General features: G+C 42.6%; 1 protein-coding gene across 2 annotated transcripts in view; it reads right to left on the reverse strand.

The window, feature by feature from the left end:
* kat14 (lysine acetyltransferase 14) overlaps nucleotides 1-19,831 on the reverse strand; it is a 45,135-nt gene extending 25,304 nt beyond the window's left edge. Inside the window, exons 1-3 of one of the 2 annotated variants that reach the window (XM_078230153.1) lie at nucleotides 19,531-19,831; nucleotides 6,529-6,650; nucleotides 3,042-3,163 (exon numbers count right to left, since the gene is read on the reverse strand). In XM_078230153.1, coding sequence (XP_078086279.1) covers nucleotides 3,042-3,163; nucleotides 6,529-6,650; nucleotides 19,531-19,798 — 512 coding nt within the window. In that variant the 5' untranslated portion in view covers nucleotides 19,799-19,831. Of the gene's footprint in view, nucleotides 1-3,041; nucleotides 3,164-6,528; nucleotides 6,651-19,526 lie in introns of both variants that reach the window. The other variant, XM_078230154.1, reaches the window with a different exon arrangement.
* Nucleotides 19,832-19,852: the final 21 nt, after the last annotated feature.

The following is a 19,852-nucleotide window of genomic DNA, read 5'->3' on the forward strand; positions in this document are numbered from 1 at the left end:
TGCCTGGAACTCACTGCCAGGGAAGGTAGTGGAGGCAAATACCATCGTGACTTTTAAGGGGCGTCTGGACAAATACATAAGTAGGATGGGAATGGAGGGATATGGTCCCTGGAAGGGTAGGGGGTTTTAGTTCAGTCAGGCAGCATAGTCGGTACAGGCTTGGAGGGCCAAAGGGCCTGTTCCTGTGCTGTAATTTACTTTGTTCTAGGCTTAATTGGCTTCTCATCCCTGCCTGCTTCCACTGACTCTGGTTTCCTCTTCTTAGGATCTCCAGGGCCAGTCCTCCTCCTGTTCTACTGCCTCCTCTGTCTGACCATGAGTCTCCAAATAACACTCTTGCTCAATGGCTTTCATCTGTTTATAACTTTGAAACAAATACATTCCTCTTATCTACATTTTGGTGTTGCACACAAGTTTGCCTTTTGAATCCTTTGGAGTTGCCCTGGTCGGGCCTTGACATTAGACAAAGTGGAATAGCAAAATGAGGCAGAGGCAATGGGGGAGGATCAGAAATAAAGTAGGGGCTCAGGAATATACCAGGCACGTGGAAAATAAACAAGATGATAAGGAATAGCTGATAAGTTGGAAATAAGTTTAAAATTTATTTGTTAGTGTCACAAGTAGGCTTACATTAACACTGCAATGAAGTTACTGTGAATATCCTCTAGTCGCCACACTCCAGTGTCTGTTCAGGTACACGGAGGGGGAATTTAGCATGGCCAATGCACCTAACCTGCACATCTTTCAGACTGTTGGAGGAAACTGGAGCACCCGGAGGAAACCCACGCAGATATAGGGAGAATGTGCAGACTCCACACAGGCAGTGACCCAAGCCAGGAATCAATCCCGGGTCTCTGGCGCTGTGCGGCAGCAGTGCTAACCACTGTGCCACTGTGAGATGGATGAGATGGGGAGAATACAGGAGGCGAGGCATTCATTGCAATGCAGAGGTAACGGCAGCAAGATATTGATGGGAGGATGAAGAAATAAGAACAGAAAGAGGAAGGGAGGCAAAGCTCCTTGGCCCAAAATCCAAGGCTGCTGCAAATGGAAAGGTGTAGGGGAGGGGAGTGGTAAAAGTGATGGCGGGGGGCGGGGGTGATGGCGCAAAATATTAGGGAGCATGGGGGAAAGAAGATAATAGCAAGTTGGTCAGCAGTCATGGCATAGGAAAAAGATGTGATGGAGAGGGTGTACAATAGCAGAACAAGAGTCTGGGTAGCATACAGGACAGTCAGGCACAGATTGAAAGGGTGCGATGCAATATTAGCAGACTGTGATGCAAAGGGGTAGAGCATAAAATAGTGTGCGCTCTGGTCCTTGCTCCTCCAATTCAAAACATAACTGGGACCCGACCTATGGGACCCATAGGTAAAAGAGGTGCCATGTTTTGACATCCAGTAAGCAACAGTTAGGGAGATTTCACTCGTGTTTAAGAAAAAAAATCACAAGACTTTCTAAAAATATAAAAAATGATAAATGATTGTGGTTCCTGAGGGGAAATACATGATCTTTCTTTCCAACATACTGCTGAGTTTGCCATGCTAACAAACAGGCAGCAAATAAAAGGCATCTATTTTGTGCTGATAAAAGGAGGAACTTCAGTATATTATCATCCCTGACTGTTGTTACAAAAGAACATAAGAACTAGGAGCAGTAGTAGGCCATCTGGCCCCTCGAGCTTGCTCCGCCATTCAATAAGATCATGGCTGATCTTTTTTGTGGACTCAGCTCCACTTAGCCACCCGCTCACCATAACCCTTAATTCCTTTACTGTTCAAAAATTTATCTATTCTTGCCTTAAAAACATTCAATGAGGTAGCCTCAACTGCTTCACTGGACAGGGAATTCCACAGATTCACAACCCTTTGTGTGAAGAAGTTCCTCCTCAACTCAGTCCTAAATCTACTTCCCCTTATTTTGAGGCTATGCCCCCTAGTTCTAGTTTCACCCACCAGTGGAAACAACTTCCCTGCTTCTATCTTATCTATTCCCTTCATAATCTTATATGTTTCTATAAGATCTCCCCTCATTCTTCTGAATTCCAATGAGTATAGTCCCAGTTTACTCAGTCTCTCCTCATAAGCCAACCCTCTCAACTCCGGAAACAACCTAGTGAATCTTCTCCATACCCCCTCCAGTGCCAGTATATCCTTTCTCAAGTAAGGAGACCAAAACTGTACACAGTACTCCAGGTGTGGCCTCGCCAGCACCTTATACAGCTGCAACATAATCTTGCTGTTTTTAAACTCCATCCCTCAAGCAATGAAGGACAAAATTCCATTTGCCTTCTTAATTACCTGCTGCACCTGCAAACCAACTCCTTGAGATTCCTGCACAAGGACACCCAGGTCCCTCTGCACAGCAGCATGCTGCAATTTTTTACCATTTAAATAATAGTCCATTTTGCTTTCATTCCTACCAAAATGGATTGCAGGGTTACAGAGTGAGACTAAAAGTGTTGCAGTGTCAGAAGGCCTGTAGATTACAGAGAAGGGACAACAACTGAGCTGACTTGAGAGGTAGGAATGCTGAATAAAAAACAGGAATAAGAGAACACACAGCAGAACTGGAATAAAAACAGCAAGCACAAAAAACTTCATCCAAAAGATATGACTCTCACTATGATTTGCCAGAATCATTTCTAACAAAACCTACCATTTCATCATCTCTTTTTACTGCAATTTTCATGTTCACGCCTAGCCGAGTAGCATAATATGAAACGTATAGACTTGTACGAGTGTCAAGATGACCTATGTTTAATGGACAACCAATAATGCAGCAAGAATCAACATTTGACGAGTGCCTAAACGGAAAACTAAAGAAGTACAAATGGCAGTGTATAGATCTGTACTATTTCTCCACTTCTACAATGTTTAAATGTTGCACCTTTTGGTTGGAATTGGTTGACTAGCAGTTACTATACTGCTTCATAGACCAATGAATGCGCTAGATAAGAATCAACATTGTAATCAACTCAATTGTTGCATACTGCATCAGAATTATCATTTTCCAGGCACTGTGTATTGCTTGCATTTTACCTGTTTCCCAATAAAAAGGCCCAATGTTTGTCAATAAAAGCACAAATATCTTCCTTCCAACGGAAGTAGCCTTGGCGACCAGTTCCTTCCAATGACAAATTGTACATGGCCAACATCACAACCTGAGAAAGGCAGAAAGTAAAGGTTTATATCAATTAACACTCCACAGAGGAACCTATGAGAAAAAGGAAAACTTCAATTTATATCACACTTTTCATGACTTCAAGATGTCCCAAAGCATTTTACAGCGAATCACAGAATAATACAACACTGAAAAAGGCTATTCGATTTGCAAGGGCTCTTTTGAAGGGCAATCCAGTTAGTCTCACTCCATAACCCTGCAATTCTTTTCTCCTTCATAATGTATCCAACTCCTTTTGAGGGATACTATTGAACCAAAAGATCTTCCAAACGCACATTAACAATAAAAGGGTTGTCAGAGGAGCAATGAAGCCAAACAGGAATCAAAATGGAGGTCTGTTGTTGGAGTCAGAAAGCCTATCGAAGATACTAAACGCATACTTTGTATCAGTGTTTACCAAGGAAAAGAACCTGGTCAAAGATATTGATCGGAATTTTCAGGCTGTTCACGGGAATTTTTGGTCCTGCTGTAGTGAATGGAGATTTGGCCGAGCGCCAAGTTCTCCGTCCTTGCTTGTAGTGGAAATGGGGCATGAAGGGCCAGAAGATTCCGTCCATGGAAAATGAGGCTCCTGGAATACTAGACGAACTAAAATTCGTCCTAAACTAAAAGCAACACTAAAAACCAAGTACGTCATCCAGTCCAGATGGCATGTATCCTAGGTTGCTGAGGGAAGCAAGCGTAGAAATTGCAGAGGTGCTGATCACAATCTTCCGATTCTCCTTAGATACAGGAGTTGTGCATTTCAATTCATTTTGGTAGGATTTCCTCTAACCTCATGTTTAACAATCATTTTGGAGTCCAGTTCTATAACCCTATTCATTCACTGTAACAATATCCTCCCTTACTTTGTTCCCCAGTACAACAATTTGGGGAGTCCACTATACCTCCTGCCAATATCGTATCTACCCTCCTTTTATAGACATTACATTTTATATTTTTTAAGCTGACTCTCAAATGTGGTACTGAAGGAGTGCAGCACTGTCAGAGGTGCTGTCTTTCGGATGAATCATAAACTGAAACCCTATCTGCCCTCTTAGGTGGATATAAAAATTCCTTTGGCAATATTTCAAAAAAGAACAAAGGATTTATCATTGGTGCTGCGTCCGGCATGTCCTCCTGCACAATTCATTGAACCAGGGTTAATCCCTTGTCTTCAGGCAAGACTGAGGGATATGCTGGACCATGACTGTGGTTGAATATAACTCTGCAGCTGTTGATGCCTAAAGCACTTCATGGTCGCCCAGTTTTGAGCTGTTAGATTTGTTCTGATCCTACTTTGAACAGTGGTAGTGCCACACAACACAATGGCAGGTAAGCTCAGTGTAAAGTTGATACTTTGTCTTCACAAAGACTATGAGATGGTCACTTCGACCTAGACTGTCATGGACAGAGGCATCTGCAACAAGTAAATTAGTGAGGACAAGGTCAAGTGAGTTTTCCCCTCTTGTTGATTCCCTCTCCACCTGCTGTAGGCCTAGTCTGGCAGTTATGTCCTTCAAAATGCAGCAGGCTTGGTCAGTAGTGGTGCCACTCTTGATGATAGTCCCCTAGAGTATGTTCTGTCCCTTTCCACCCTCACTACTTCTTCCAAGTGGTGTCCAGCATGGAAGAGTACTGATTCATCAATTGAGAATGATATCAATAGAAGGTTTCCTTCCCCATATTTGCCAGTGTTGTACTCCCCATTACTGCACTGGAGTCTCAGCATCAATTACTTGTTCAAGTCTCTGGAGTGGGACTCGAACCAGCCACCTTCTGACTAAGGGGTTCAAAGGAAAAACTAAAGTTTGAAACCAGAGGCTACCTAACTGCCTGCTGGTGCTAAAGTTACTTCACAAGTTGAGGAATTATTTCTCCTGCCTTTGTCTTGCTGAATCATAAACTCAATTTAGATCACATTGTGCCATCTTTTACAAAGATTTGAGAAATATTAGCAAAATAAATTCATTTTGAGATGAGAAATCATCATTTGTGGACAACTGAAATGATACACAAGCACAATTAATTTTTTTTAAAGCAGCTAACTGTTCTGACAAGACAAACAGACATGAGGGTCCATTTGGTGTTTGGCAAATAAATTTAAGGAAAATTGCATTCGCAAATTAGAAATTGGTTTCCTTTCTGACTCCCAGAATGACTAGATAACAGGTTTCTGTTCCTCTTCTCAGTAGTGAATAAGTTGTATTCGCATTAAACAATGAAATGCTTTGAGGAACACTGCTCAAATTCTCAGTGTTCACCTTCAATATCCTGGGTTCAAATACAGCACAGGAAAATGAAAATGAATGCTTGCTGCAAACATTGTGAATTTAGATAGGACATTCTCATGGGCATGGACTTGCACACAGAATATTTGAGCTCTCACCTCTGTCAATGGCACGCTAAATCCTTAGGTACAGTGAGGAAGCAATCCGAGATGGTTTTACACCATCGCAATTCTCACTCTCCTTACCCCTCCACAGATGGTGAAGTAATATTACCATCGTTCTGTAGCATCATTCCTTGGGTTGAAGGGTACAATACCATCATGCTACAATTTCACAAATGTCAGAATTCTGTCCATTTTATACTGCACAATTGAAAGTGTTTTTCATTTAATGAAGAGATAAGGTCTGCGCCTCAACTTTCTTTAGCTGCCTTAGCTCCATATTCTTCAATATCCCCACCAAAAATCTGAATCCTGAAAGATGCCATTGTTCCGGCATCCACAGCTTTTTGACTGTTGTGAGGGGAAGAGTTCCAGATTTCTACTACCTTGCCTGTGAAAATTTGCTTCCCCATTTCCTTCCCCAGTGGCTAGCTCTAATTTTACGATTGTGCTCATCATTCTTGATCTCCTCACCAGAGGAAATAGCTCCTCTGCATCTGTCCAATTGAATCCCTTCATTATTTCAAATGCCTCAAAACAGATCAACGCTCAAGGGCACACAAGTTTATGCAGCCTGCCCTCATCATTTAATCTTCTAAGTTATTCTGGCCCTCTTATTAGCATTTCCTTGCACCGTTTTCTGAAACAGCATTGGTGAGTCCCTGCTTAGTCAACATCCTCTCAGTTAGCCAGGCTGTGAACAGAGACGCAGAGGTATATGGAACATTAAGTCTGATTAGTGAAAGGAGATGGCCCATATTACAATGAGTAGCCCACATCATGGTGCACAGCATCAACAAATAATAATCTAATAAACTCACAACTAATGTAGAACATCAGACAAAGATATAGGAACAGACCTAAACATCCAAATTAACAGGTAAGTTGATTGAGAAGATACAACCTATGCCCATGGGTATATTTTGTATTTGTATATAAAATACATTAAATGTGGTTTCAACAATAGTACATACTTGTTGCCATGTAAGCTTCAGTCTCTCAAAGTGTTCCTTCCCATCTTCTACACAGTCTGAACAACTAAATCGGAAGAAGTTATCGCCCCGCAAGTAACTGGGATGCTCTCCTCTCAACTGAGCTAGAGAGAGAAGAGAAAAAAGTGCAGTGAGGTTGAAAGAGAGAAAGAACCTGATTTACATCAAAACTAGAAAAAAATGCAATCGTTTTCACAAGGTCATGAAATATTCAAGTCAATAGATGACATAAAATATAGGATAGGCAGTAACAAGCTCTGCTATAAGTGAAGCTGATGTGATGTTTTATGCTTAATGCCACATAATGTAAGCCTCTCGAAAGTGCTTTGTCCCATTTTCATTATGGTCAACTTCACAAATTGATTTCATGCCTTATTCCTGACCAGAATTAAGGCAAGTGATTGTTTTGAACTGATCAGAGTGATGATCAAAATCTGGTGTTTTAATTTGCTGCTGCCTTTGGCACCGGGCAGAGAGATCTTTTCATGTAAAAGCTCCAACAGCCAGGCAGGCTATGTAAGTATGAATATTCATGGATGAACAGGAATATGTCATTGAGCCTATTGAGACTATTTAAAAATTCAGATAGATCATGGCAGATCTGTACATCAACTCAATTTGCCAACCTTACCTCAAAATCCCTGGACACCATTAATTAACTCCTTTTGGGAGAAGAGAGTTCCAGATTTATACTACTTTGTATGAAAATTATTTCCTGATTTCACTCATGAGTGAACTAGCACTAATTTTAAAATTATGTCATAGGTAAGGTAGATAGTCAACATCTTTTCCCAAAGGTAGGGGAGTCTAAACCTAGGGGGCATAGGTTTAAGGTGAGAGGGGAGAGATACAAAAGGGTCCAAAGGGGCAATTTTTTCACTCAGAGGATGGTAAGTGTCTGGAACGAGCTGCCAGAAGCAGTAGTAGAGGCGGGTACAATTTTGTCTTTTAAAAAGCATTTAGGCAATTACATGGGTACGATGGGTACAGAGGGATGTGGGCCAAATGCGGGCAATTGGGACTAGCTTAGTGGTAAAAACTGGGCGGCATGGACAAGTTGGGCCGAAGGGCCTGTTTCCTTGCTGTAAACTCAATGGGCAGAATTTTACCAGCACGTCCGCCCGAGGTTCGCACAATCTCACCCGAGGCCAACGGAGAGTGCCATTCTCTGAGCCTCGCCCGACCCCCGAGTTGGGGCAGGCCTGCCAGTAAAATTCCGGCCTATGACTCTATGTCCCTTTGTTATGGGGTTCCTATGAAATTAAATATTGACTCCATATTTTCATATTTTTTGAAATGCATTTGCAAGACCACCACTATCGCTATTTACATCAATGAGATTATCAAATTACATATGATATAAAGCAGCAAAATAATAAAATAATACTGTTTTGCTTGATGAAAATTCTATCAAGCCAGCAATGTAAGCAGTGACAGACATTAGTAATATTGCATTTTAATCCTTGCATTATTTTTTGAAACCTTTTCCAGTGACTATGTATAAGTATAAACATTACAAAGGTTGAATATTTGGCAGCCATCACTTGCTCTGTGGCACAAGGATCATATTGTTAGAAAGAAAGAATTTGCATTTATTAAGCGCCTTTCACAAGCTCAGGACGTCAAAAGTGTCTCACAGCCAGTGAAGTACAGTCTGTGCTGTAAGGTTAGCCAATGGTCAATGTCACAAGTTACAACCACAATAGTTGGTGCCCTGCCAAAGCAGATGCCACAAACAGTAATGTGAGGACAGATTATCCGCTTTAATGATCATTACAACTTTCTCGAATCCCAAGTCCCTGACCGTACCTCTGTTTTACCAATTTGGAACTTTCCTCATTAATAAGTGACAGAGCCTTCAGCCACCTTGGCCCTAGTGTGGGGCCTTACTTCTCCCCACCGTTAGACTGTCCTCCTTGTGCCTTGGGACATCACACTTTGTTGAAGTGTTATACAATTACCTGTTAAAAGGGCACAAGAAGAGAGACCTGGGGGTGTTTGTGCACAGACTTTTGAAGGTGGCAGGACAGGTTAACATAGGAGGCATAGAGTACAAAAGCCAGGAAGTTACAATAAACCTATATAAAACATTAGTTTATCCCCTGCTGCAGTACTGTGTACAATTCCAGGCATCATACTTTAGGAGGTACATGAAGGCTTTGAAGAAAAAGCATGAAAGATTTAGATGAAGTAAATAATATTAAACTGTTTTGAATGGCTGAAGGGTCGATAACCAAAGGACACCATGGGGAAAACCTTTATGTGATGAGTGGTTAGGATAAGGAACACTGCCAGCCTGGGTGGTGGATACAGGTTCATTAGGGGCCTTCAAAATGAAACTGGATAAATATCTGAAGGGGAAATTAATTGCAGGGATATGGGGAGAAAGCAGGGGAGTAGGACTAATAGGATTGTTCTGTGAAAGAGCCAGTGCAGATTCCAAATCTGCATAGTCTCCTTTTTAGCTGATTCTATTCTATGATTTTTGTTCATTTCCTGACCTTTTGAATAAAGTTGACATCAGGGATCAGAGATTTGAGCGTATATTTCCGGCTAAGGGAATGCTGCACTGTCGAAAATGCGGTTTTTGTATGCAACATTAAACAAGAGATTCCTAACTGCCTCTTAAGTGGACATAAGAGATCTCTTGCATTATTTTAAGACGAACAGAAGAGTTCTCCCCCAGTGCCCTGTTTGACTACCTTCACAAATACAGTTCATAAATTTGTGTCCTCTGGTTATTGAACCTTCCGTCAGTGGAAACAGTTCCCTTCCATCCCCATTACTCTGCCAAAATCCCTAAATTTGAAGACTTTTATTAAGTACCTCCTTAACCTTCACTGTTACATCAGTGTGTTATAAATGCGAATCGTGCATATGATGAAATATCCTGCATTTTCTTGTTAATAGGAGCTACCACAAACATTACATGAAAAGCGAAGATGGATACTTACAAATGGCCTGTTCGACCATTTTATGAGCCCCAACAAGCAAACAAGGACATTGACAAATTATTACCTCATGCAGGTCTGCACAAGCAGCACCGATCCTATTTTATCAATATTTCACTACAGAGACTCAGTTCATGCTCAGCAGAGAATAACTTAGTTTTTGGCTTAAAAGAGTCCCCCAATCCAAATTCTGCAAAATGTACTTGCTGAGGGTGAACAAAGCACCGGGATGAAGGACCTGCTATAAGATATCCTCAAAAAGGTTGCAGAGTAGACTTTTCAAAATGCCTTCCTCAGACGTACCTGAAATCTTAGTCACTAAGAATCTAATATATTACGTAGTATTACACCATATTTACAACAGAAGCAGCACATTCAGCACAACAGACCTATCCCAGTGTTTCTGGTCAACATGAGTCTCCTCTCATCCTTCATCTATCCAGCATATCCTTCGATTCCTTTTGTACCTCGTGTGTTTTTGCAGCTTCCCCTGAAATGCTACTATACTGTTCATCTCAACTACAACTTGTGGTAGCAACTTTTGCTCTGGGCAAAGAAATTTCTCTTGAATTCTTGACTGAACTGATTAGTGATTATCTCATATTCGTGTCCCTCATTCTGATTTTGCCTGCAAATGGAACTATCTTCTCCACATCCACCATATCAAACCTTTTCATAATCTTATCAGATCAGATCACCCCAGTCTTCTCTTTTCCAGAGGGATCTTTCAACATAGTTATAACCCGTCAGATCAGGGATCATTCTAGGAAATCAATTTTAATAATAATATGCAGACTCCAGGTGTGATCTTCCCATGGTTCTGTACAAGTCTAATAAAGCTCCACTGGTTTTCAGTTATAATGTGCATCACTGATTTCTGGATCTGTGCCCCCCCCCAGATCCCTTTGCTCTTTATCTCAAGGAGACTTACTTCCAAGGAGTATGGGACCTCCTTATTCTTCCTACCAAATTATTACCTAACTATACTATTGGTTCAATCTACAAGCTTGTCTTGTATTTTCTTTTGTCCTGTATTTTTAACAATCAAACAAAAATGAACTGACCTCAATCACAGGTGTCTGCATCCCTTCAAACACTACTTCATACCAGTGCAATCTGTAGTGTGCTTGCAAAGCCATGTGTTATGCCCCAGCTGGTGTTGCTCTTTTAGTGACCTATTCTTTCAAAATCTGTGTTCTGATGTCTCGTGGGTCCGAGCAATGTCATCACTAGGGAATGGAAAATATCTCCACTCCAGTGTCTGCATCAAGTACTTCCACATGTGGTACAACATGGACAAATGCAGAGTAGAAGAGCTTGCATTCATCTCGCACCTTTGTTGACTTCAGGTTGTCCCAAAGTGCTTCACAGCCAATGAAGTACTTTTGAAGTCATTTCTGATCACAGGGAGCACAGCAGCCAACCTGTACACAGCAAAGCTGAATAAATGGCACTGAAATAAATATCCGATAACCTGTTTTTGTGATGGTGGTTAAGGGACAAATATAGGCCACGACAATCACGCTAACTCCCCTGTTCACCTTCAAAATAGTGCCATTTGGATCTTTTATGTCCACTGGAGAGGGCAGATGAGAACTCTGTTAACAGTCAGCACCCAAAGACAGCATCTTTAACGGTACTGTCCCTCAGTACTTCATAGGAGTGTCAGCAAAAATTGTGTGTTGAGGTCTCTGGAGTGGCCAGTGACTTTCTGACTGAGAGGAAGAGTACTACCTGTTGACATCCTTGCCAGAAGCATTGAATAGCTGATTCAAACAGACCAAAAAAGGCAGAAGGTTCAATCCTTGGTGAATATTGAGTTTGAAACTATCGCCTGGGTAGCCTTGTGTAGCACTAATTGACATGTGAGGCCTTGATATTGGGAGGCAGAAACAGCCACAGCTCCTGTGCTCCAGAGTGTCTTCTGGAAAGGTGAAGAAGTGAACACTAGGGTTCGGCTTTTCCGCTTCCAATCCTGTCGGGTGGGTTTGATGATGGGAGTGGAGAATCTCACGAGAACAGCCAAATTGAGTTTCATAGGAACATGATCGCAATTGTCTTTCTTCCCTGTCAGTGACAAAGTGTGTTTCCTGATGTTCAATGCTGGATACACCATTTGGATTAATTAGCATATCATTATCAGGCCTCTGTGCTTGAATCATCCTTTCAACCACCACCATCAGAAAAACCAACCAGTGTGAGGGCAGAACGGAGTAAAGCCCAACTGGTCTCCCAAGCTATGCACCACTCAAGTGGGTGGTGAACCTTTGCAATTCTCTATCCCAGCGGGTTGCGGATGCTCTGTCACTGAGTATATTCCTGACAGAGTTTGGTAGATTTTTCGATATTAAAGGTATCATGGAATAAGGGAATTGCGGAGGAAAATGGCATTAAGATGGATGATCAGCCATGATCTCGTTGAATGGCAGAGCAGGCTCAAAGGGCTAAATGGCCTTCTCCTGCTCCTATTTTAAGGAATATAGTTCGTTAGTGTTAGATGCTGAAAAAAGAACCAATCCCATGGAAAATGTACCCAGCAAACGGTGACATCAGAAAAAATGCAGTGCAGGAAACAGAAATAAGAGAGGAAACTATGCATACTTCAATTTTTAAATATTTTAAAACAATGTAAATCTTCAATATTTTATGATAAATTGATTGATGTCAAATGCAATCACCTGATTTTTGAAATATACATAGATCATTTGAAAAATGAGGCTAATAATAGTTGTCTATACCCATCGAAAGGGTTTGTCAATAATGGACAATCCAGTGTCCCTGATCCTGAACTCTCAGCTGGCTTGTACAAGCAGTCACCACCTAGTTTTGTTCATTGTTTGAAGTGGGTGCAAAGGATATCTTTGTTGGTATTTCCTTCCACACCCTGAAACCATTGCACTCCTAATGATGCTAAAGCTGTCAGGATGGGATGTTAAGTTTCTTATACAAATGTTCAGTGACATCAGATTAAATGAATGGTTAATACGAGATATTCAAATTATGAAAAGATATAACTAATATACATACATAAGAGTGCTATTCAACGTACATTTTAACAACTTTATCAAACTATTACATAAAGCACAGTAAGCGATTATTCCTAGTGTATCAGTATCTGGTGACATTGAAATAGGGTACTGCACAGGATACAGGAAGGTTTCCAGTAGCAACTTGACAACAGGTTGTACTGCAAGAGCACAATGGTGCAGTGAAAAATCATCTGCCATCAGCTTGTGGTACTATTTCAAACATGCTCTCAATGGGATTTCCTTTGCACACACCTCCTCCTTGAATTTTATTATTTTGTTAAAAACTGCACCTGGTAGCATTCTATCACATCATTTAACACATTCCTAAGACTTAACAAATAATTTATGACATAAAAATGTTGCTGTGTAGAGAAATGCAGCAATCGCTTTATGCACAGCAAAATATCACTAATAACAATGAAGTGATTTAGGTTTGCTCACACTAGTTGGGAAAGGAATTCGAGCTGGAATACCAGAAGAAATCATGTGCTTTTCTTACTGAATACTGAACAGTACAGGCTGATCTTCAACATCCATCTGAACAATCTCAGTCTTTTTCACTTAAATGGCACTTCAATGCAGAACATTCCCCTGGAACTGCACTGGAGCATCTGCTTAAATCATACAAAGCACGCTAGAGTGAAATAAATTGAACCGTAAATAAATCCAAAATACTAAATTAAAAAACTAAGTTTGCACCACTCACAGCCGTAGCTCAACCCAAAGCACTTCACATCCAATGAAGTACTTCTGAAATCTTTTAATGTAGGAACACGGCAAACAATTTACACACAGCATGGTCCCACAAACAGCAAAGAAGTAATTACCACAATCTATTTTAATGCTATTGATTGAGCGATAAGTGTTAGTAGAGACACCTGGGCGAAGTGCTTTCCTTTGAGTGGCGCCATATCTTTTACATCCACCTGAGGGGGAAGACTTGGTTTGACCATTTCTTTTGATTTGTTCGTGGGATGTGTGCATCGTTGGTAATGCCAGCACTCACTGCCTGTACCCAACTGTTCTTGACAAAATGGTGGTGAGACACCTTCTTGAACTGATGCAATCCCTGAAGTGTAGGTACACCCACAGTGCTGTGAGGGAGAGAGTTCCAGGATTTTGACTTAGCAACAGTGAAAGAACAGCAATATATTTCCAAATCAGGATGGTGAGTGACTTGTAGAAGCACTTCCAGGTGCTAGTGTTCCCAGATATCTACTGCCCTTGTCTTTCTAGATGGTAGCCATCATGGGTTTGGAAGGTGTTGCTGAAGGAGCCTTGGTGAATTCCTGCAGTGCATCTTGTAGATAGTACATACTGCTGCCACGGTTTTTTGGTGGAGTGAATGTTTGTGGAAGGATGACCAATCAAGCAGACTGATTTGTCCTGGATGGTGTCAAGCTTCTCGAGTGCTGTTGGAGCTGCACTCATCCAGGCAAGTGAAGAGTATTCCATCACACTCCTAACTTGTGCCTGTGGACAGGCTTTGGGCGTCAGGAGGCGAGTTACTCACCACAGGATTCCTAGCCTCTGACCTGCTTTTGTAGCCACAGTATTTATATACTTAATCCAGTTAGGTTTCTGGACAATGGTAACCCCAGGATGTTGATAGTGGGGGATTAAGCAACGGTAATGCAATTGAATGTCAAGGGACAATGGCTGATCCTCTCTTGCTGGAGATGGTCTTTGCCTGGCACTTGTGTAGCATGAATGTTTCTTGCCACTTGTCAGCCCAAGCCTGGATATTGTCCAGTTCTTGCTGCATTTGGACATGGACTGCTTCAGTATCTGAGTTGTAAATGGTACTGAACATTGTGCAGTCATCAGCAAACATCCCCACTTCTGACCTTATGATGGAAGGAAGGTCACTGATGAAGCAGCTGAAGATGGTTAGGCCTAGGACACAACCCTGAGGAACATCTGCAGTGATATCCTGGAGCTGAAATGACTGACCTCCAACAACCAGAACCACCTCCCTTTGTGCCAGATATGACTCCGACCAGTGGACAGTTTCCCCCCGGTTCCCATTGACTCCAGTTTTGCTCGGGCTCTTTGTTGCCACACTCGGTCAAATGTGGCCTTGATGTCAAGGGCAGCCACTCTCACCTCACCTCTGGAGTTCAGCTCATTTGTCCATGTTTGAACAAAGGCTGTTGAGGTCAGGAGCTGAGTGACCCTGGGGGAACCCAAACCGAGCATCAAGTGTTACTTTGTAGACTATTGATGATCCCTTCCACCATTTTACTGATGATCATGAGTAGATTGATGTATGGTAATTGGCTGGATTGGATTTGTCCTGCTCTTTGTGGACAGGATATACCCAGGCAATTTTCCACATTGCTGGATGAATGCCACTGTTGTAGCCGTCTTGGAGCAGCTTGGCTAGGGGCGCAGCAAGTTATGGAGCACAAGTCTTCAGTACTATTGCCGGAATATTGTCAGGGCTCATAGCCTTTGCAGTGTCAAGTGCCTTCAGCTGTTTCTTGATATCACGCGGAGTGAATCGAATTCGTTGAAAACTGACATCTGAGGTGCTGGAGATCTCCAGCAGAGGGAGAGATGGATTATCCACTCAGCACTTCTGGCTGAAGATTGTTGAGAATGCTTCAGCCTTATCTTTTGCACTGATGTGCTGGACTCCTCCATCATTGAGGATGGGGATATTTGTGGAGCCTCCTCCTTCAGGGAGTTGTTTAATTGTTCACCACCATTCACAACTGGATATGGGAGGACTGCGGAGCTTGGATCTGATGTACTGGTTGTGGAATGGTTGAGCTGTCCATTACTTGCTGCTTACACACAAGTGATCCTGTGTTGGAGCTTTACCTGGTTCACACTTAATTTTAGGTATGCCTGGTGCTGCTCCTGGCATGTCCCCTGCACTCTTCATTGAACGAGGGTTGATCCCCTGCCTTGGTGGTAATGACAGAGTGAGAGATTTGCTGGGCCATGAGATTACAGATTGTGGTCGAGTACAATTCTGTTGCTGCTGATGGCCCACAGTGACTCATGGATACCCAGTCTCAAGTTGCTAGATCAGTTTGAAGTCTATCCAAATTAGCACAATGGTAATGCCACACATGATGGAGGGTATTCCCAATGTGAGGATGGAGCAATGCTCACTCCTACCAATGCTGTCATGGACAGATGCATCTGCAGCAGACAGGTTGGTGAGGATGAGGTCAAGTATGCTTCTTTCCCTTTTATTCGTTCCCTCACCATCTGCTGCAGACCCAGTCTGACAGCTACGTCCTTTAGAACTATGCCAGCTTGGTCTGTGGCGGTATTACCAAGGTGGTACTACATGGTTTCAGTAGCACACAGCCGCCAGCCATCTTGAACTGGTCATTGGTCACCTCCTTAAACCATCAAATCATCTCCAGCCTGGGAGAATCCACACGTCCCCAGTGAATCCCTGTAAAGGTTTGAATGCATTAAAGTGGAGTTGATTCTCACGGATGTCACCAAACCCCACAGATCTCAGCCTGACCTGCAACATGCTGCATAAATCAGTGATCACTTCCCTGGAGTGCATCAGTCTGCACTGATGCTGCTGCTTGGATATCTGCAGGTAGTTGAGGTGAGCCCGACACAGACTATTCTGCAGATAGGCCATTCCTCAAACGGCAGACTGTTGTTTATCCCCTACTCGCTTTGCTCCAGAGTGCCCACCTGAATGCTGGCCCACATGCTGCAGTGGACAGCAAGTGCCTGATTCTCCCTCTCTATATGCCATTCTTCTTCTTCACAGAGGGTCACTACAACTGGTGGATCAGTCCCATGCCAGGTAAATGCTTGCGCTATCTTTGCAACCCAGCTTCCCTGGGACTTTTCCCTTGCTACTGGGAGAAAGTGTCACTGCCCCTCTTTGTCCCCTGTAGAATGCAAACCTCTACCCACTGATGTTGGTACCCTTAAAAAAAACCCACAAGTTGGTGATGGCACCCTTAGAGGCTTTCTACTGTTAGCCGGCAATGGTTTTTGTTCCCCATGCATCCACTTCCAGAGCAAGTTGCCTTTTGGAATGGCTGACAAAGGCAGCACTGATGCCTCACCTCAATGCCACAACCTTTAACTGGTCTGAAGGCCTGTTAATCCTGTGTACTGCTCATTGCACTGTAAAATTCCAGTCAATTGTATTTAAAATCATGCTGATTACATTCTAAACAGGTTAAGTTGATGGCCCATTGCATCTTAGCATGACGTTCATCTATCTTTCCCACTGCTTGTAAAATTCAGAAGCAAAGTCACACTTCCCTACAAGCACTTCCTGTCCATATTTCTCAGATGCCTCATTTCCGTCTCCTACCCCACTCTACAGGCCTGGTAAACTTCCAGTCAGAGTCCTTCATAACATTATGTACAAGATGTAATAAGAGCATTGTGTGAATAATAACATGAAAATGTTTGCTTAAGAGCAGAATCTATCCAAACCTTCCCCTTAATATAAAATAAGACTGGCCTCCATGTGCTGAACATTTGTACATACTCCCATTCGATTCCCTGGTTAGATAACTGGAGGAAATACATAAAATTAATAGGAGACAGGATGTGCTGGGAAATGTATTGATGTAGATTTTGGTCCAAGGGTATTTTCATCCCAGACTTTGGCAGACAGCACATGCCCAAACCAAGAGGTCTGTGGATCAGCAGGAATTGGTCCTTGGGTCTTACCTACACATTCAGGGGGAGCTGTCAGCACGCACTGCACCTCCACAGATCGTTCAGCCCCATGAGAAAACTTATTTCAGGCTACCTGCCTTGCCTGCAGCAGCCCTCAAGTAGGTTCAAGAAGGAGCAGGGTAACTGCCAAGTCAAGTCATAGTGCAGAGGGAGGCCATTTCGCCCATCGGGTCTGCACTGACCACAATCCCACCCAGGCCCTATTCCCGTAACCCCACATATTTACCCTGCTAATTATTAATTATTGCTAATTATTAATTATTCCCACGAAACTCATCTCCAAACTCCGTGGCCTGGGCTCCTCCCTCTGTGACTGGATCCTGAACTTCCTAACTCACAGACCACAATCAGTAAGGATAGGCAACAACACCTCCTCCATGATCATCCTCAACACCGGTGCCCCATAAGGCTGTGTTCTCAGCTCCCACTATACTCCTTATACACCTATGACTGTGTGGCCAAATTCCCCTCCAATTCGATTTTCAAGTTTGTTGACGACATCACCATAGTGAGTCGGATCTCAAACAATGATGAGACAGAGAACAGGAATGAGATAGAGAATCTGGTGAACTGGTGCGGCAACAATAATCTCTTCCTCAATGTCAGCAAAACGAAGGAGATTGTCATCGACTTCAGGAAGCGTAAAGGAGAACATGCCCCGTTTATATCAACGGGGACAAAGTAGAAAGGGTCGAGAGCTTCAAGTTTTTAGGTGTCCAGATCACTAACAACCTGTCCTGGTCCCCCATGCCGACACTATAGTTAAGAAAGCCCACCAACGCCGCTACTTTCTCAGAAGACTGAGGAAATTTGGCATGTCAGCTACGGCTCTCGCCAACTTTTACAGATGCACCATAGAAAGCATTCTTTCTGGTTGTATCACAGCTTGGTATGGCTCCTGCTCTGCCCAAGACCGCAAGAAACTACAAAAGGTTGTGAATGTAGCCCAATCCATCACGCAAATCAGCCTCCCATCCATTGGCTCTGTCTACACTTCCCGCTGCCTCGGTAAAACAGCTAGCATGATTAAGGACCCCACGCATCCCGGACATTCTCTCTTCCACCTTCTTCCTTTGAGAAAAAGTTACAAAAGTCTGAGGTCACGTACCAAACGACTCAAGAACAACTTCTTCCCTTCTGCCGTCAGACTTTTGAATGGAGCTACCTCGCACTAAGTTGATCTTTCTCTACTCCCTAGCTATGACTGTAACACTACATTCTGCACTTTCTCGTTACCTTCTCTATGAACGGTATGCTTTATCTGTATAGTGCGCAAAAAACAATACTTTTCACTGTATGCTAATACATGTGACAATAATAAATCAAATCAAATCAAATCCCCTGACACTAGGGTCAATTTAGCATGGCCAATCAACTAACCCGCACATCTTTGGACTGTGGGAGGAAACTGGAGCACCCGGAGGAAACCCATGGAGACACCTGGAGCATGTGCATACTCCACACAGACAGGTGGATACTCCTGATCCTACTGAGGAATGTTTTGCTTTTTTAAAAAAGCAGGAAAATTAAAACACACCTAGTTCGATATCACAGGGCCTGCTGAAGAATTCTACGTGGGGAGAGACTGGTCAATGGTAAGTAACTTTATACAGGGGTTCTTTAAGAGGCAGCAGGCTCTTAATGAAGTGATTCAAGAAGCCAATTGTTTTAGGTTTTCACCCAGCATGCCTAATAAGCGGATCCCACAAATTCAGAAGTGTGCAGATTGGATGCAGGTTGTCTCACTGAAATTGAAATGCTTTGCACTCATTTTAAGCCTCAAGAATCGTTGTGATACATACCCATCTCTCTTTTCAAGAACACAAAACAACCACAATGTCTCTCACTTATTTGGGAGATCTGGAATTTTATAACAAATTTCCAAACCTTGTAGGAATCTTTCATTTTAGACTTAAGCTACACTGGTAGAGTCAGTTATTGAACCAACCAGTGGTGTCGGAGTCACACCACTGCAGACTAATAGTACACGGTAGTTATTTCAGGCTAAAACACCCCATTGACAAACAGCACTTCATTTTGCCTTACCTTCTGTATTTTGATACCATTTATGGATCATATGACTCAATTTTTACAATCCCATTTTTCACAGTTGAATTTTGAGTGCACAAAACATGTTAGCTCAAGAAAAGCAAATGCCTCCCATTTTCCACTGAACTGTACCAGTAATTTCCACATAGTATCAACCAATTTGCCTCTGTAACTCTGAGAAAGATTGGGGAAGCTCAACTGAGATTCTGCTCCCCATATATCAGAATAACAAAAGATATTACACTTAGATATTTTAGGAATAACATACGTACTTGAAGGTATCCACTTCTGACATTTGTCACAGTAAAAGGACATCTCTTCCGTCCAGGACCCTTCCCCTTCATCACCCAGCTCACTGTTCAAGGAATCCCCACTCTGATCGTGGGACAGGTCCACCGAGGCTTGGTCTTCTGACTCAACGATCAGTAGAGTTTCTCCTTCAACCTCTCCTTCCTCCAAGCCTTCAGAAGCAGTCATTCTTGCACACTCATCCTCCATTTGGCGAGCAGTTAAGCTTTTTGTCTCCTCGTTTTCTTCCATACTCCCAAACCTCTGGCAATGGTTACACTAGAAAGGGTCAACAGCTAGAATAGC

The sequence above is a fragment of the Mustelus asterias genome, chromosome 15, assembly GCF_964213995.1.
Source record: "Mustelus asterias chromosome 15, sMusAst1.hap1.1, whole genome shotgun sequence".
NCBI lineage: Eukaryota > Metazoa > Chordata > Chondrichthyes > Carcharhiniformes > Triakidae > Mustelus > Mustelus asterias.